General features: G+C 44.4%; 1 protein-coding gene across 2 annotated transcripts in view; it reads right to left on the reverse strand.

Moving 5' to 3' along the window:
- fndc4a (fibronectin type III domain containing 4a) overlaps window positions 1–20151 on the reverse strand; it is an 81025-nt gene that overhangs the window by 37924 nt on the left and 22950 nt on the right. For both annotated transcript variants that reach the window (XM_045721184.1, XM_045721183.1), the window contains exon 2: window positions 5734–5849. In XM_045721184.1, the coding sequence (XP_045577140.1) occupies window positions 5734–5849 (116 nt within the window). The remainder of the gene's footprint in view (window positions 1–5733; window positions 5850–20151) is intronic.

Below are 20151 nucleotides of genomic sequence, written 5' to 3' on the forward strand. Positions count from 1 at the left end.
AATTGAAGTGTCCTGGCTGCATATCAGTTCAAAATAGAGATGAATCGAGGACTTACTATATTGTAATAACCTCTGCACAGATGGAGGGGGCTTCAAAGGCCTCTGTATTTGGGTGGGGGACACTGTGAAACTCTCCTGCCATTGTTGGGCTTAATGGCTTTGACCCTTCCCATGTCACACCTCAGTGCTAATTGATCTGATCTGTTCTGCCCTAGCAAGCTTGGTAGCCTTAACTTAGAATTCAGTCCTTATAAAGTAAAATATATCATTGTAAGTTATTTTTCTTCTTGGCTTTAAAAGTAGCTTCAGACTAAATATTACTCACTCAGTTCCAGGTTGGATGGTGTTTTCAGGTTTCTTGTGCTTCTTTTTCTGGTCATTGGTTTGCCAGAGCATTTGCTGTATAGATCAAAGCCCTGGAAGCCACCTGTCATTGTCAGGCAAACTACTGACTTGCCAAAACTATAGTTTTGTTAACAAGAAATGTGTGGAGTGGTTGAAAAACGAATGTTAATGACTCCAATCTACAGCTGTAGTGGGAAGTTTACATACACTTAGGTTGGAGTCATTAAAACTTGTTTTTCAACCACTCCACAAATTTCTTGTTAACAAACTATAGTTTTGGCAAGTCGGTTAGGACATCTACTTTGTGCATGACACAAGTCATTTTTCCAATAATTGTTTACAGACAAATTATTTCACTTATAATTCACTGTATCTCAATTTCAGTGGGTCAGAAGTTTACATACACTAAGTTGACTGTGCCTTTAAACAGCTTGGAAAATTCCAGAAAATTATGTCATGGCTTTAGAAGCTTCTGATAGGCTAATTGACATCATTTGAGTTGGAGGTGTATCATTGGAGGTGTATCTGTGGATGTATTTCAAGGCCTACCTTCAAACTCAGTGCCTCTTTGCTTGACATCATGGGAAAATCAAAAGAAATCAGCCAAGACCTCAGAAAAAAAAGGAAACCTCCACAAGTCTGGTTCATCCTTGGGAGCCAATTTCCAAATGCCTGAAGGTACCACGTTCATCTGTACAGACAATAGTACGCAAGTATACACACCATGGAACCACGCAGCCATCATACCGCTCAGGAAGGAGACGCGTTCTGTCTCCTAGAGATGAACATACTTTGGTGCGAAAAGTGCAAATCAATCCCAGAACACCTTGTGAAGATGCTGGAGGAAACAGGTACAAAAGTATCTATATCCACAGCAAAACGAGTCCTATATCAATATAACCTGAAAGGCCGCTCAACAAGGAAGAAGCCACTGCTCCAAAACCGCCATAAAAAAAGCTAGACTACGGTTTTGCAACTGCACATGGGGACAAAGATTGTACTTTTTTGGAGAAATGTCCTCTGGTCTGGCCATAATGACCATCGTTCTGTTTGGAGGAAAAAGTGGGAGGCTTGCAAGCCGAAGAACACCATCCCAACCGTGAAGCACGGGGGTGGCAGCATCATGTTGTGAGGGTGCTTTGTTGCAGGAGGGACTGATGCACTTCACAAAGTAGATGGCATGATGAGGAAGAAAAATTATGTGGATATTTTGAAGCAACATCTCAAGACATCAGTCAGGAAGTTAAAGCTTGGTCGTAAACCGGTCTTCCAAATGGACAATGACCCCAAGCATACTTCCAAAGTTGTGGCTAAATGGCTTAAGGACAACAAAGTCAAGGTATTGGAGTGGTCATCACAAAGCCCTGACCTCAATCCTAAAGAACATTTGTGGGCAGAACTGAAAAGGCATGTGTGAGCAAGGAGACCTACAAACCTGACTCAGGTACACCAGCTCTGTCAGGAGGAATGGGCCAAAATTCACCCAACTTATTGTGGGAAGCTTGTGGAAGGCTACCTGAAACATTTGACCCAAATTAAACAATTTAAAGGCAATGCTACCAAATACTAATTGAGTGTATGTAAACTTCTGACCCACTGAGAATGTGATGAAAGAAATAAAAGCTGAAATAAATCATTCTCTCTTCTATTATTCTGACATTTCACATTCTTAAAATAAAGTGGTGATCCTAACTGACCTAAGACAAGGAATTTTTACTAGGATTACATATCAGGAATTGTGAAAAACTGAGTTGAAATGTATTTGGCTAAGGTGTATGTAAACTTCCGACTTCAACTGTAATTCATTGGAATTCTAGAAAACCTAAACAGAGGAGGCTGTATATATCCATTTAAAAAAAAAATCAGCATCAGAATAGTTTCACTATTCTAAAAGAGATGGGAAGTGGCTCTATAACAAAAGCTATTAAAAGAGGCGATACAGGACAACCTTGTCTGGTTCCAGGCTTTAACGAAAATGACTGATTTAATGCCGTTTGTATTAAACAGATGGTGAGTTGTATAAGGGCCAGTTTCCTGGACACAAATAAGCCTAGTCGTGAACTAAAAAGTGGAGAATGCTTTTTAGTCCAGGACTAGGAACAATCTGTGTCTGGGAAACTGGCCCTAAAGGGCTCTACACACTATACGCAAACAGAGCGACTGAGCGTCGCAGTTCCAGAAATTCAGCCACACAAAAATACGCAGAACTACGCAGAGAGCGACGCAAACAGACCTCCGTCACTCCGTTTACGTAGAGTATGTAGAGCAATTTATTTTACGCCTGCTACGTTAGATCAGGTTGGAACTAAAACTAGATGTATCCAATGTTACAAACTCACATGCTACATAATTCATTGGAAGTCCATAAAGTGAAACAGGTATGAGGGTGTTATTTTCCTAGTTTCCCCCGGTTAGTGTGAATAGAGATCAGTATTCATAGGTAGTTCCACTATTCTAAGCATTCTAAGCATTCTATGTATTCTAAGCATTCTCAAAGCTATTCAACCTGAAAATTGCTCTCTGGCAGCTGTGGATATCCACCTTGGAACCGTATATTAAACATGTTGAGCTTTATTTAAGATTCTTAGTTTGGGAGGCCTTGGGGGGAGTCGAACTTTCCTTCATTGTCATTTATATTAGCATGTGAACCAAGCCTTTCGGTAATGCTGAGAAAACCAAACAGTGTAAAATTGAAGGCCAGGCTTACAGACATCTTTATTCACCATATCACATCAGACATTTTGTTGGAGCATCTGCCAACTGCCTAAACAGGCTACAATATGTCCAGAACTGTGCTTCACATGTCCTCACCCACACCTCCCCCCCCCCCTGCGAGCACATCACTCCAGTGCTGTTCAACGTCCAATGGCTCCCCATATGCTCATGCATCGAGTACAAAATCTTTGTACACACCTACCAAGCTATCCGCAACTCTGGACCCAAGTACCTGTCTGTCCTCATCCTACCTACCAAGCTATCCAGAACTCTGGACCCAAGTACCTGTCTGACCTCATTCTACCTACCAAGCTATCCACAACTCTGGACCCAAGTACCTGTCTGTCATCATTCTACCTACCAAGCTATCCAGAACTCTGGACCCAAGTACCTGTCTGACCTCATTCTACCTACCAACCTATCCAGAACTCTGGACCCAAGTACCTGTCTGACCTCATTCTACCTACCAAGCTATCCGCAACTCTGGACCCAAGTACCTGTCTGTCCTCATCCTACCTACCAAGCTATCCCCAACTCTGGACCCAAGTACCTGTCTGTCATCATTCTACCTACCAAGCTATCCACAACTCTGGACCCAAGTACCTGTCTGACCTCATTCTACCTACCAAGCTATCCAGAACTCTGGACCCAAGTACCTGTCTGTCCTCATCCTACCTACCAAGCTCTATCAACAACTCTGGACCCAAGTACCTGTCTGTCCTCATCCTACCTACCAAGCTGTCCACAACTCTGGACCCAAGTACCTGTCTGTCCTCATCCTACCTACCAAGCTGTCCACAACTCTGGACCCAAGTACCTGTCTGTCCTCATCCTACCTACCAAGCTCTATCAACAACCCTGGACCCAAGTACCTGTCTGTCCTCATCATACCCTCCTGCCCCACACGTCGCACCTCCAGGTCTGTCTCCCTTCAGCAGCCCCGCAGCTGACTAAAAACTATGGGTGACAGGGCTTTCAGTTACGCGGCTCAGTTCTCATGTCCTCCAGATCTGACGACACCAGTATATAGCTTTGTTTTCTGTGTTCTATGTTCTGTGTTTTTTATTATTAAGCACGCTATCAGTATCCCCCCTAACACATCAGATATTTAGTACGGTATCATTATCCCCCCTAACACATCAGATATTTAGCACGGTATCAGTATCCCTCCAAACACATCAGATATTTAGCACGGTATCAGTATCCCTCCTAACACATCAGATATTTAGCACGGTATCAGTATCCCTCCTAACACATCAGATATTTAGCACGGTATCAGTATCCCCCCTAACACATCAGATATTTAGCACGGTATCAGTATCCCCCCTAACACATCAGATATTTAGTACGGTATCAGTATCCCCCCTAATACATCAGATATTTAGCACGGTATCAGTATCCCCCCTAACACATCAGATATTTAGTACGGTATCAGTATCCCCCCTAACACATCAGATATTTAGCACGGTATCAGTATCCCCCCTAACACATCAGATATTTAGCACGGTATCAGTATCCCCCCTAACACATCAGATATTTAGTACGGTATCAGTATCCCCCCTAACACATCAGATATTTAGCACGGTATCAGTATCCTTCCTAACACATCAGATATTTAGCACGGTATCAGTATCCCTCCTAACACATCAGATATTTAGCACGGTATCAGTATCCCCCCTAACACATCAGATATTTAGCACGGTATCAGTATCCCCCCTAACACATCAGATATTTAGCACGGTATCAGTATCCCCCCTAACACATCAGATATTTAGTACGGTATCAGTATCCCCCCTAACACATCAGATATTTAGTACGGTATCAGTATCCCCCCTAACACATCAGATATTTAGCACGGTATCAGTATCCCCCCTAACACATCAGATATTTAGCACGGTATCAGTATCCCCCCTAACACATCAGATATTTAGCACGGTATCAGTATCCCCCCTAACACATCAGATATTTAGTACGGTATCAGTATCCCCCCTAACACATCAGATATTTAGCACGGTATCAGTATCCTTCCTAACACATCAGATATTTAGCACGGTATCAGTATCCCTCCTAACACATCAGATATTTAGCACGGTATCAGTATCCCCCCTAACACATCAGATATTTAGCACGGTATCAGTATCCCTCCTAACACATCAGATATTTAGCACGGTATCAGTATCCCCCCTAACACATCAGATATTTAGCACGGTATCAGTATCCCTCCTAACACATCTACAACAATGACATTTACTGAATAAACACCGTTACAGTGGAATCCACTCAGCAGACTAACCCTATACCAACATGTAAACACACCCATTGTCAACAGGAATGTAATCTCTGGTGGACAGACTACATTACCGATACTGTAGATCTGTCAGGATACAACGGGATCAGTGAGATATTATTATTATTTGGGCAAATCACCATTTCTCAGGTGTTAGTATCTTTCGAATTTCGGGAAAGTGCAGGGCCCACAGACTAGTCAACTTGCAAAGAGAGAGGGTGGAGCTCTTCGTTCTCTTCTCTTACCGCGTTTGACCAATTACGCAATACTTTATTTCTGGGTTAACTGAGATGAACAGGAATGACAGGAGATAATTGTGGAGATAATTGAAAGGAGATAATTGTAGGTGAGTAATTAGGATACATAATAACTCTAGAACACATCACCTGCTGTGAGATGGAGAAGCCGATGATGACGTCACCCTCAGGTACCTCCCAGGAGATGGTGGCGGAGTCGGCCCTCAGGTGCATCACAGACACGTTGACGGGAGCAGGAGGGCGGTCTGAGGAGAGAGAAAAAAAAGACCATATCAGGGTCTCTCAAACTGAACGATTCAATCATTTGTATCGAAGGTGGTGAACCTTCGGCCTCCTGTGCACCACAAGAATGTGTTAGACAGCTTAGCTTCAGAATGTGTTACACCGCTTAGCTTCAGAATGGTGTTAGACCGCTTAGCTTCAGAATGTGTTAGACCGCTTAGCTTCAGAATGTGTTACACCGCTTAGCTTCAGAATGTGTTAGACCGCTTAGCTTCAGAATGTGTTAGACAGTTTAGCTTCAGAATGTGTTACACTGCTTAGCTTCAGAATGTGTTAGACCGCTTAGCTTCAGAATGTGTTAGATCGCTTAGCTTCAGAATGTGTTAGATCGCTTAGCTTCAGAATGTGTTAGACCGCTTAGCTTCAGAATGTGTTAGACAGCTTAGCTTCAGAATGTGTTACACCGCTTAGCTTCAGAATGTGTTAGATCGCTTAGCTTCAGAATGTGTTAGACCGCTTAGCTTCAGAATGTGTTAGACCGCTTAGCTTCAGAATGTGTTAGATCGCTTAGCTTCAGAATGTGTTAGATCGCTTAGCTTCAGAATGTGTTAGAACGCTTAGCTTCAGAATGTGTTAGACCGCTTAGCTTCAGAATGTGTTAGACCGCTTAGCTTCAGAATGTGTTAGACCGCTTAGCTTCAGAATGTGTTACACTGCTTAGCTTCAGAATGTGTTAGATCGCTTAGCTTCAGAATGTGTTAGATCGCTTAGCTTCAGAATGTGTTAGAACACTTAGCTTCAGAATGTGTTAGACCGCTTAGCTTCAGAATGTGTTAGACCGCTTAGCTTCAGAATGTGTTAGACCGCTTAGCTTCAGAATGTGTTACACCGCTTAGCTTCAGAATGTGTTAGACCGCTTAGCTTCAGAATGTGTTAGACAGTTTAGCTTCAGAATGTGTTACACCGCTTAGCTTCAGAATGTGTTAGGCCGCTTAGCTTCAGAATGTGTTACACCGCTTAGCTTCAGAATGTGTTACACCGCTTAGCTTCAGAATGTGTTCGACCGCTTAGCTTCAGAATGTGTTAGACCGCTTAGCTTCAGAATGTGTAAAACAACTTAGCTTCAGAATGTGTAAAACAACTTAGCTTCAGAATGTGTTAGACCGCTTAGCTTCAGAAAGTGTTAAACCGCTTAGCTTCTAAGCCTTCAGGTCTCGGGCATGTTTACTGAATTCAACAAACTCTCTAACGACATTCACCACACTCTATAATCTATTAACTATACTCTATAATCTATTCACCATACTCTATAATCTATTAACCATATTCTATAATCTATTAACTAAACTCTATAATCTATTCACCATACTCTATAATCTATTCACCATATTCTCTAATCTATTAACTAAACTCTATAATCTATTCACCATACTCTCTAATCTATTCACCCTATTCTATAATCTATTCACCATATTCTATAATCTATTCACCATATTCTATAATCTATTCACCATACTCTATAATCTATTCACCATACTCTATAATATATTCACCATATTCTATAATCTATTCACCATACTCTATAATCTATTCACCATACTCTATAATCTATTCACTATATTCTATAATCTATTCACCATACTCTATAATATATTCACCATATTCTATAATCTATTCACCATACTCTATAATCTATTCACCATACTCTATAATCTATTCACTATATTCTATAATCTATTCACCATACTCTATAATCTATTCACTAAACTCTCTAATCTATTCACCATACTCTCTAATCTATTCACCATACTCTCTAATCTATTCACCATACTCTCTAATCTATTCACCATACTCTATAATCTATTCGCCATACTCTCTAATCTATTCACCAAACTCTAACCCATTCACTTGAATGTTTTTGTCAGTATTACTGTACTTGGAACAGGGAAAGCAAAATGCTTCTCTCCCCTTTACTCTCTTGCTGAATGTATATATCTAAATCAACACAGAATGTTCCATTAATCACACAGTACAACCCCCTCCATCCTTTTAGGAAGTGATTCTCAGCCACGTCTATTGCCCTATTGCTCCAGTCATTACAATGTATTTACCGATGGAAGGAAAATTGTTTGTTGTGTCATCTACTTGCATTACTCCCCTGCTTCTAACAAGAAGACGGTTTCCTGCCAAGAAAGCTCTCCAATCTGGCACCCAGTCTGTGTGCCATAGGGCTCTGGTCTAAAGTAGTGCACTATATAGGGAATAGGGTGCCATAAGGCTCTGGTCTAAAGTAGTGCACTATATAGGGAATAGGGCTCTGGTCTAAAGTAGTGCGCTATATAGGGAATAGGGCTCTGGTCTAAAGTAGTGCGCTATAAAGGGAATAGGGCTCTGGTCTAAAGTAGTGCACTATATAGGGAATAGGGTGCCATAGGGCCCTGGTCTAAAGTAGTGCACTATATAGAGAATAGGGTGTCATAGAGCCCTGGTCTAAAGTAGTGCACTATATAGAGAATAGGGTGCCATAGAGCTCTGGTCAAAAGTAGTGCACTATATATAGGGAATAGGGTGCCATTTCGGATGCATAGCCCAGATCTAAAGCTTTAAACCCCTCGCCCGGGCCGTGTTCACAGCCTTACAGCCAGTTAGATAGCATCACAACCTGCTCCAGAAGCCTATCTCTGTAAAACACACAGATACATATCATTTATGATGTTTTGAATTGCACTTCTGCACTTCTAAGCATTTCTCCATTGTTGATTATTACAGTAACGGATAATCACCTCATCAGTTCACTCTCACTCTCTGTGACCTTGCCTATTTTTTCTCATTCTACCTGTTTCCACCAACAACCAGTCCCACAGCCAGTCCCACCTGTGATCACACCCAGCTTCTGAAGGCAATCTCTGCTGAACATTTAGATATTATTTATGATTTTTTAATATGTCAGTCCCGAGTGGCACAGTGATCTAAGGCACTGCATCTCAGTGCAAGAGACGCCAATACTGTCCCTGGTTCGATTCCAGGCTGTATCACATCCGGCCATGATTGGGAGTCCCAATCGCGCACAATTGGCCTAGCGTCGTCCGGGTTTGCCCGTCATTGTAAATAAGAATTTGTTCTTAACTGACTGGCCTAGTTAAATAAAAAATATAAATTCATAAGTAACTTGTTGGTTTGTGTACAGAGCTCAGTTTTATACTGAAGCAGTCAGGATAAATGCCTCTCTAGATTAAAGTTTTATTGTCACACGCACAAGTACAGTTAAATGCTTAACTTGCATGCTCTTAAAGTGAAATGACACCCAGTCATTGTTTCCCAACCACAGCCTGTCCTTAAGCTGACAGACAGTCTTTAAGAGGTGACCAGCAATCCATTTAACGTCCCTCCTCCAGCCTTCATCCCCAGGACAACACACGACAGCACAGCATCTCTCCACTCGTTTGTTGCTCTGCGGTAATCCATCATGATTTAGCTGCTAGCTGATTCAATTAAGGAGTGGAACTAAGGGCCAGGGAACCAAGCTGATTAAGGAGTGGAACTAAGGACCAGGGAGCCAAGCTGATTAAGGAGTGGAACTAAGGACCAGGGAACCAAGCTGATTAAGGAGTGGAACTAAGGACCAGGGAACCAAGCTGATTAAGGAGTGGAACTAAGGACCAGGGAGCCAAGCTGATTAAGGAGTGGAACTAAGGACCAGGGAACCAAGCTGATTAAGGAGTGGAACTAAGGACCAGGGAGCCAAGCTGATTAAGGAGTGGAACTAAGGACCAGGGAGCCAAGCTGATTAAGGAGTGGAACTAAGGACCAGGGAACCAAGCTGATTAAGGAGTGGAACTAAGGACCAGGGAACCAAGCTGATTAAGGAGTGGAACTAAGGACCAGGGAACCAAGCTGATTAAGGAGTGGAACTAAGGACCAGGGAGCCAAGCTGATTAAGGAGTGGAACTAAGGACCAGGGAGCCAAGCTGATTAAGGAGTGGAACTAAGGACCAGGGAACCAAGCTGATTAAGGAGTGGAACTAAGGACCAGGGAACCAAGCTGATTAAGGAGTGGAACTAAGGACCAGGGAACCAAGCTGATTAAGGAGTGGAACTAAGGACCAGGGAACCAAGCTGATTAAGGAGTGGAACTAAGACCAGGGAACCAAGCTGATTAAGGAGTGGAACTAAGGACCAGGGAACCAAGCTGATTAAGGAGTGGAACTAAGGACCAGGGAACCAAGCTGATTAAGGAGTGGAACTAAGGACCAGGGAACCAAGCTGATTAAGGAGTGGAACTAAGACCAGGGAACCAAGCTGATTAAGGAGTGGAACTAAGACCAGGGAACCAAGCTGATTAAGGAGTGGAACTAAGGACCAGGGAACCAAGCTGATTAAGGAGTGGAACTAAGGACCAGGGAACCAAGCTGATTAAGGAGTGGAACTAAGGACCAGGGAACCAAGCTGATTAAGGAGTGGAACTAAGGACCAGGGAACCAAGCTGATTAAGGAGTGGAACTAAGGACCAGGGAACCAAGCTGATTAAGGAGTGGAACTAAGGACCAGGGAACCAAGCTGATTAAGGAGTGGAACTAAGGACCAGGGAACCAAGCTGATTAAGGAGTGGAACTAAGGACCAGGGAACCAAGCTGATTAAGGAGTGGAACTAAGGACCAGGGAACCAAGCTGATTAAGGAGTGGAACTAAGGACCAGGGAACCAAGCTGATTAAGGAGTGGAACTAAGGACCAGGGAACCAAGCTGATTAAGGAGTGGAACTAAGGACCAGGGAACCAAGCTGATTAAGGAGTGGAACTAAGGACCAGGGAACCAAGCTGATTAAGGAGTGGAACTAAGGACCAGGGAACCAAGCTGATTAAGGAGTGGAACTAAGGACCAGGGAACCAAGCTGATTAAGGAGTGGAACTAAGGACCAGGGAACCAAGCTGATTAAGGAGTGGAACTAAGGACCAGGGAACCAAGCTGATTAAGGAGTGGAACTAAGGACCAGGGAGCCAAGCTGATTAAGGAGTGGAACTAAGGACCAGGGAGCCAAGCTGATTAAGGAGTGGAACTAAGGACCAGGGAGCCAAGCTGATTAAGGAGTGGAACTAAGGACCAGGGAACCAAGCTGATTAAGGAGTGGAACTAAGGACCAGGGAACCAAGCTGATTAAGGAGTGGAACTAAGGACCAGGGAGCCAAGCTGATTAAGGAGTGGAACTAAGGACCAGGGAACCAAGCTGATTAAGGAGTGGAACTAAGGACCAGGGAACCAAGCTGATTAAGGAGTGGAACTAAGGACCAGGGAACCAAGCTGATTAAGGAGTGGAACTAAGGACCAGGGAACCAAGCTGATTAAGGAGTGGAACTAAGGACCAGGGAACCAAGCTGATTAAGGAGTGGAACTAAGGACCAGGGAACCAAGCTGATTAAGGAGTGGAACTAAGGACCAGGGAACCAAGCTGATTAAGGAGTGGAACTAAGGACCAGGGAACCAAGCTGATTAAGGAGTGGAACTAAGGACCAGGGAACCAAGCTGATTAAGGAGTGGAACTAAGGACCAGGGAGCCAAGCTGATTAAGGAGTGGAACTAAGGACCAGGGAGCCAAGCTGATTAAGGAGTGGAACTAAGGACCAGGGAGCCAAGCTGATTAAGGAGTGGAACTAAGGACCAGGGAGCCAAGCTGATTAAGGAGTGGAACTAAGGACCAGGGAACCAAGCTGATTAAGGAGTGGAACTAAGGGCCAGGGAACCAAGCTGATTAAGGAGTGGAACTAAGGACCAGGGAACCAAGCTGATTAAGGAGTGGAACTAAGGACCAGGGAACCAAGCTGATTAAGGAGTGGAACTAAGGACCAGGGAACCAAGCTGATTAAAGAGTGGAACAAAGGACCAGGGAACCAAGCTGATTAAGGAGTGGAACTAAGGACCAGGGAGCCAAGCTGATTAAGGAGTGGAACTAAGGGCCAGGGAGCCAAGCTGATTAAGGAGTGGAACTAAGGACCAGGGAGCCAAGCTGATTAAGGAGTGGAACTAAGGACCAGGGAACCAAGCTGATTAAGGAGTGGAACTAAGGACCAGGGAACCAAGCTGATTAAGGAGTGGAACTAAGGACCAGGGAGCCAAGCTGATTAAGGAGTGGAACTAAGGACCAGGGAACCAAGCTGATTAAGGAGTGGAACTAAGGACCAGGGAACCAAGCTGATTAAGGAGTGGAACTAAGGACCAGGGAACCAAGCTGATTAAGGAGTGGAACTAAGGACCAGGGAGCCAAGCTGATTAAGGAGTGGAACTAAGGACCAGGGAGCCAAGCTGATTAAGGAGTGGAACTAAGGACCAGGGAGCCAAGCTGATTAAGGAGTGGAACTAAGGACCAGGGAACCAAGCTGATTAAGGAGTGGAACTAAGGACCAGGGAACCAAGCTGATTAAGGAGTGGAACTAAGGACCAGGGAGCCAAGCTGATTAAGGAGTGGAACTAAGGACCAGGGAGCCAAGCTGATTAAGGAGTGGAACTAAGGACCAGGGAGCCAAGCTGATTAAGGAGTGGAACTAAGGACCAGGGAGCCAAGCTGATTAAGGAGTGGAACTAAGGACCAGGGAACCAAGCTGATTAAGGAGTGGAACTAAGGGCCAGGGAACCAAGCTGATTAAGGAGTGGAACTAAGGACCAGGGAACCAAGCTGATTAAGGAGTGGAACTAAGGACCAGGGAACCAAGCTGATTAAGGAGTGGAACTAAGGACCAGGGAACCAAGCTGATTAAGGAGTGGAACAAAGGACCAGGGAACCAAGCTGATTAAGGAGTGGAACTAAGGACCAGGGAGCCAAGCTGATTAAGGAGTGGAACTAAGGGCCAGGGAGCCAAGCTGATTAAGGAGTGGAACTAAGGACCAGGGAGCCAAGCTGATTAAGGAGTGGAACTAAGGACCAGGGAACCAAGCTGATTAAGGAGTGGAACTAAGGACCAGGGAACCAAGCTGATTAAGGAGTGGAACTAAGGACCAGGGAACCAAGCTGATTAAGGAGTGGAACTAAGGACCAGGGAACCAAGCTGATTAAGGAGTGGAACTAAGGACCAGGGAACCAAGCTGATTAAGGAGTGGAACTAAGGACCAGGGAACCAAGCTGATTAAGGAGTGGAACTAAGGACCAGGGAACCAAGCTGATTAAGGAGTGGAACTAAGGACCAGGGAACCAAGCTGATTAAGGAGTGGAACTAAGGACCAGGGAACCAAGCTGATTAAGGAGTGGAACTAAGGACCAGGGAACCAAGCTGATTAAGGAGTGGAACTAAGGACCAGGGAACCAAGCTGATTAAGGAGTGGAACTAAGGACCAGGGAACCAAGCTGATTAAGGAGTGGAACAAAGGACCAGGGAACCAAGCTGATTAAGGAGTGGAACTAAGGACCAGGGAGCCAAGCTGATTAAGGAGTGGAACTAAGGGCCAGGGAGCCAAGCTGATTAAGGAGTGGAACTAAGGACCAGGGAGCCAAGCTGATTAAGGAGTGGAACTAAGGACCAGGGAACCAAGCTGATTAAGGAGTGGAACTAAGGACCAGGGAACCAAGCTGATTAAGGAGTGGAACTAAGGACCAGGGAACCAAGCTGATTAAGGAGTGGAACTAAGGACCAGGGAACCAAGCTGATTAAGGAGTGGAACTAAGGACCAGGGAACCAAGCTGATTAAGGAGTGGAACTAAGGACCAGGGAACCAAGCTGATTAAGGAGTGGAACTAAGGACCAGGGAACCAAGCTGATTAAGGAGTGGAACTAAGGACCAGGGAACCAAGCTGATTAAGGAGTGGAACTAAGGACCAGGGAACCAAGCTGATTAAGGAGTGGAACTAAGGACCAGGGAACCAAGCTGATTAAGGAGTGGAACTAAGGACCAGGGAACCAAGCTGATTAAGGAGTGGAACTAAGGACCAGGGAACCAAGCTGATTAAGGAGTGGAACTAAGGACCAGGGAACCAAGCTGATTAAGGAGTGGAACTAAGGGCCAGGGAACCAAGCTGATTAAGGAGTGGAACTAAGGACCAGGGAACCAAGCTGATTAAGGAGTGGAACTAAGGACCAGGGAACCAAGCTGATTAAGGAGTGGAACTAAGGACCAGGGAACCAAGCTGATTAAGGAGTGGAACAAAGGACCAGGGAACCAAGCTGATTAAGGAGTGGAACTAAGGACCAGGGAGCCAAGCTGATTAAGGAGTGGAACTAAGGGCCAGGGAACCAAGCTGACTAAGGAGTGGAACTAAGGACCAGGGAACCAAGCTGATTAAGGAGTGGAACTAAGGACCAGGGAACCAAGCTGATTAAGGAGTGGAACTAAGGACCAGGGAACCAAGCTGATTAAGGAGTGGAACTAAGGACCAGGGAACCAAGCTGATTAAGGAGTGGAACTAAGGACCAGGGAACCAAGCTGATTAAGGAGTGGAACTAAGGACCAGGGAACCAAGCTGATTAAGGAGTGGAACTAAGGACCAGGGAACCAAGCTGATTAAGGAGTGGAACTAAGGACCAGGGAACCAAGCTGATTAAGGAGTGGAACTAAGGACCAGGGAACCAAGCTGATTAAGGAGTGGAACTAAGGACCAGGGAACCAAGCTGATTAAGGAGTGGAACTAAGGACCAGGGAGCCAAGCTGATTAAGGAGTGGAACTAAGGACCAGGGAACCAAGCTGATTAAGGAGTGGAACTAAGGACCAGGGAACCAAGCTGATTAAGGAGTGGAACTAAGGACCAGGGAACCAAGCTGATTAAGGAGTGGAACTAAGGACCAGGGAACCAAGCTGATTAAGGAGTGGAACTAAGGACCAGGGAACCAAGCTGATTAAGGAGTGGAACTAAGGACCAGGGAGCCAAGCTGATTAAGGAGTGGAACTAAGGGCCAGGGAACCAAGCTGATTAAGGAGTGGAACTAAGGACCAGGGAACCAAGCTGATTAAGGAGTGGAACTAAGGACCAGGGAACCAAGCTGATTAAGGAGTGGAACTAAGGACCAGGGAACCAAGCTGATTAAGGAGTGGAACTAAGGACCAGGGAACCAAGCTGATTAAGGAGTGGAACTAAGGACCAGGGAACCAAGCTGATTAAGGAGTGGAACTAAGGACCAGGGAACCAAGCTGATTAAGGAGTGGAACTAAGGACCAGGGAACCAAGCTGATTAAGGAGTGGAACTAAGGACCAGGGAACCAAGCTGATTAAGGAGTGGAACTAAGGACCAGGGAACCAAGCTGATTAAGGAGTGGAACTAAGGACCAGGGAACCAAGCTGATTAAGGAGTGGAACTAAGGACCAGGGAGCCAAGCTGATTAAGGAGTGGAACTAAGGACCAGGGAACCAAGCTGATTAAGGAGTGGAACTAAGGACCAGGGAACCAAGCTGATTAAGGAGTGGAACTAAGGACCAGGGAACCAAGCTGATTAAGGAGTGGAACTAAGGACCAGGGAGCCGGCAATCTCAAATATAAAATGTACTTTGATTTGTTGAACACTTTTTCATTCCATATGTGTCATTTCATAGTTTTGATGTCTTCACTATTATTCTACAATGTAGAGAATAGTAAAAAAATAAAGAAAAAACCTGGAATGAGTAGGTGTGTCCAAACGTTTGACTAGTTTGACATTTGCTATCATTGTTTTCTATGTTGAGTGCACCCTTTGTAGTTCGTGTGGTAACAGTCTTTGGTATAATTTAACTCAATCATCTAACTTTTACATTGAACTGTGACTATTTACTTGAGAATGATAATGGTTAAATGATAATGTTGAAATCCCTGTCTCAGTAGTCTCACCGTCACCACGGCTGCAGCATGGATGCCACAGTGTTCTGGTAAAGGAGGTCCGACCGGAATCCTGATATTTAAAAAATGATTACGGCATGGCGTTGGGAAATACCAACTCTCTGTTCACTCCAAGCGAACGACGAGTTTAAAATAGTGAAGTACAGTTATACGTTGAAATGGTGTACTGTTATTGCTAAAACAATGATCGTATTTAAAAACCTGATGCGTATATCTAAACATTATATCTTTATTGTCTGAATGTAATACTTGATGGTTTGCAGACTTCCCTTGGAGCAGGGATTGGAACTGACTCCTCCCCGTATAGTTTCTGTGGAACTTTCCTTCAGTCAGTTCATTTTGGGTTTATGTACGTTCTGTTCCTGCACGTTAGATCTTAGCTCTTTTTTTTTAAAGTTAAGACTTTATAGGACAGTCCGTTTTACATTTCAATTCATTTTTCTCTTTGTATATTTTAAAACACTTTGGTTTACTTCCTTGACATAATTTGTATTTTTGACGTTTTGATTTTTTTGCACCCTACTCAGTTGTCTCTCGTTGCCTGCTAGGTCATCCCTGACAGGTAAATAGCAAATGTGTCTACTCTGGTCTTGGCACGTGCTCTCTAGCCAACAGCTCTCAGATACAGTGTGGGTAGGCTAGTCTACATGATGGCATTATTATTTGTATTTGTCAAACTGCAGTCAAGCATCAATCATCATGTCACCAGAATAAGACCCTCAATATTTATGATCTCGATGCTCCTTTTCCAATAATTGTGTTCTTTCACCACCCTGTGAAGTTTATCCTCATTTATTTAATCTATAGTCTAATAAACTGCATGGTTTCCCGAGTCGTAGTGGGAGGACCACACACCATATCATCGCGCGACACCAACATTTCTCGCATAGATCATTTTACAGAAACAAAAAGGTCCCACCATGTCGAATAAACAAATTATCTTTCGGCGTTTATAAAATTGTACCGAAACTACCTGTTTCCATCAGAGCTGTTGTGATGTTTTTTTTATACGGTATTACTTTACTCGCATAAAATTGTTTATGGAAAAGGGGTTAGTAACACAATGTCATCACTAGCCATGCTTTACCAACTGAGCTACAGAGAACCACACTGAGTTAAAGAGAACCACACTGAGTTAAAGAGAACCACACTGAGTTACAGAGAACCACACTGACTGAGTTACAGAGAAACACACTGAGCTACAGAGAACCACACTGAGCTACAGAGAACCACACTGAGTTACAGAGAACCACACTGAGCTACAGAGAACCACACTGAGTTACAGAGAACCACACTGAGCTACAGAGAACCACACTGAGTTAAAGAGAACCACACTGAGCTACAGGGAACCACACTGAGTTACAGAGAACCACACTGAGCTACAGAGAACCACACTGAGTTACAGAGAACCACACTGACTGAGTTACAGAGAAACACACTGAGTTACAGAGAACCACACTGAGCTACAGAGAACCACACTGAGTTACAGAGAACCACACTGAGCTACAGAGAACCACACTGACTGAGTTACAGAGAACCTACACTGAGTTACAGAGAACCACACTGAGCTACAGAGAACCACACTGAGTTACAGGGAACCACACTGAGCTACAGAGAACCACACTGAGCTACAGAGAACCACACTGAGTTACAGAGAACCACACTGAGCTACAGAGAACCACACTGACTGAGCTACAGGGAACCACACTGAGTTAAAGAGAACCACACTGAGCTACAGAGAACCACACTGAGTTACAGGGAACCACACTGAGTTACAGGGAACCACACTGAGCTACAGAGAACCACACTGAGCTACAGGGAACCACACTGAGCTACAGAGAACCACACTGAGTTACAGGGAACCACACTGAGTTACAGAGAACCACACTGAGCTACAGGGAACCACACTGAGTTGCAGGGAACCACACTGAGCTACAGAGAACCACACTGACTGAGTTACAGAGAACCTCACTGACTGAGTTACAGAGAACCACACTGAGTTACAGAGAACCACACTGAGCTACAGAGAACCACACGGAGCTACAGAGAACCACACTGAGCTACAGGGAACCACACTGAGTTACAGAGAACCACACTGACTGAGTTACAGGGAACCACACTGAGCTACAGGGAACCACACTGAGTTACAGGGAACCACACTGAGTTACAGAGAAACACACTGAGTTACAGAGAACCACACTGACTGAGTTACAGAGAACCACACTGAGCTGCAGAGAACCACACTGAGTTACAGAGAACCACACTGAGCTACAGAGAACCACACTGAGTTACAGAGAACCACACTGAGTTACAGAGAACCACACTGAGTTACAGAGAACCACACTGACTGAGTTACAGAGAACCACACTGAGTTACAGAGAACCACACTGAGTTACAGAGAACCACACTGAGCTACAGAGAACCACACTGAGCTACAGGGAACCACACTGAGCTACAGAGAACCACACTGAGCTACAGAGAACCACACTGAGCTACAGAGAACCACACTGAGTTACAGGGAACCACACTGAGCTACAGAGAACCACACTGAGCTACAGAGAACCACACTGAGCTACAGAGAACCACACTGAGCTACAGAGAACCACACTGAGCTACAGAGAACCACACTGAGCTACAGAGAACCACACTGAGTTACAGAGAACCACACTGAGCTACAGAGAACCACACTGAGCTACAGAGAACCACACTGAGCTACAGAGAACCACACTGAGATACAGAGAACCACACTGACTGAGTTACAGAGAACCACACTGACTGAGTTACAGAGAACCACACTGACTGAGTTACAGGGAACCACACTGACTGAGTTACAGAGAACCACACTGAGTTACAGAGAACCACACTGAGTTACAGAGAACCACACTGAGTTACAGAGAACCACACTGAGCTACAGGGAACCACACTGAGTTACAGAGAACCACACTGAGCTACAGAGAACCACACTGAGCTACAGAGAACCACACTGAGTTACAGGGAACCACACTGAGATACAGGGAACCACACTGAGTTACAGAGAACCACACTGAGTTACAGAGAACCACACTGAGCTACAGGGAACCACACTGAGTTACAGAGAACCACACTGAGCTACAGAGAACCACACTGAGCTACAGGGAACCACACTGAGCTACAGAGAACCACACTGAGCTACAGGGAACCACACTGAGCTACAGGGAACCACACTGAGATACAGGGAACCACACTGAGATACAGGGAACCACACTGAGTTACAGAGAACCACACTGAGTTACAGAGAACCACACTGAGCTACAGAGAACCACACTGAGTTACAGGGAACCACACTGAGCTACAGGGAACCACACTGAGCTACAGGGAACCACACTGAGCTACAGAGAACCACACTGAGCTACAGGGAACCACACTGAGCTACAGGGAACCACACTGAGCTACAGGGAACCACACTGAGCTACAGGGAACCACACTGAGTTACAGGGAACCACACTGAGTTACAGGGAACCACACTGAGCTACAGGGAACCACATTATATGCTGTTACTGTACTCTAACAAATGGCCTTGTAGAACAGAATACACAACAGCATGACAGCTTGTTAGCAGCCCTTTCTACTTAATCAACTCATCACTCATCTACTGTAGTTACTTCCGTACTGCTTGGCAAGCCTCAGACATGTCAGAGTATGTTAGTACAGCAGGGTTTCCCAAACCTCTCCAATTGAGTCATTGAAACTGAAACAGGGCATCCCAAATGGAGGAAGCAAACAATGTACAAGGCTAGCTGTGATTTACAACTTGATAGCAATATTTTTTTGGACTACCAATACATTATATTAATCATGTATTGAACTTTATCCATCTATTCTGCCAACAACGCCTTACTGTACGTCATGGAATGTTGAGTCAAATATAACCTATTTTTAAAACCTCTTATAAACTGGGAATTTTATATTTTTTACTGATATTTTGATTGTCTGTTCATTTCATATCTGCAAAGTAGAGGTCGACTGATTAATCGGAATGGCCGATTAATTAGGGCCGATTTCATGTTTTCATAACAATCGGTAATCGGTATTTTTGGCCACCGATTTGGCTCTTTTTTTTTTTACATTTACACCGTTATTTAGCTAGGCAAGTCAGATTAAGAACACATTCTTATTTTCAATGACGGCCTAGGAACGGTGGGTTAACTGCCTTGTTCAGGGGCAGAACAACAGATTTTTACCTTGTCACCTCGGGGGATTCGTTTTTGCAACCTTCCGGTTACTAGTCCAACACTCTAACCACCTGCCGTACATTGCACTCCACGAGGAGCCTGCATGGCAGGCTGACTACCTGTTACGCGAGGGCAGCAAGAAGCCAAGGTAAGTTGCTAGCTAGCATTAAACTTATCTTATAAAAAACAATCAATCTTAACATAATCACTAGTTAACTACACAAGGTTGATGATATTACTAGTTTAACTAACGTGTCCTGCGTTGCTTATAAACGATTCCTGTCTAATTTCTCATCGAATCACAGCCTACTAAAATCAATACACAA

The sequence above is a fragment of the Salmo salar genome, chromosome ssa06 (assembly GCF_905237065.1).
Source record: "Salmo salar chromosome ssa06, Ssal_v3.1, whole genome shotgun sequence".
Classification (NCBI taxonomy): Eukaryota; Metazoa; Chordata; class Actinopteri; order Salmoniformes; family Salmonidae; genus Salmo; species Salmo salar.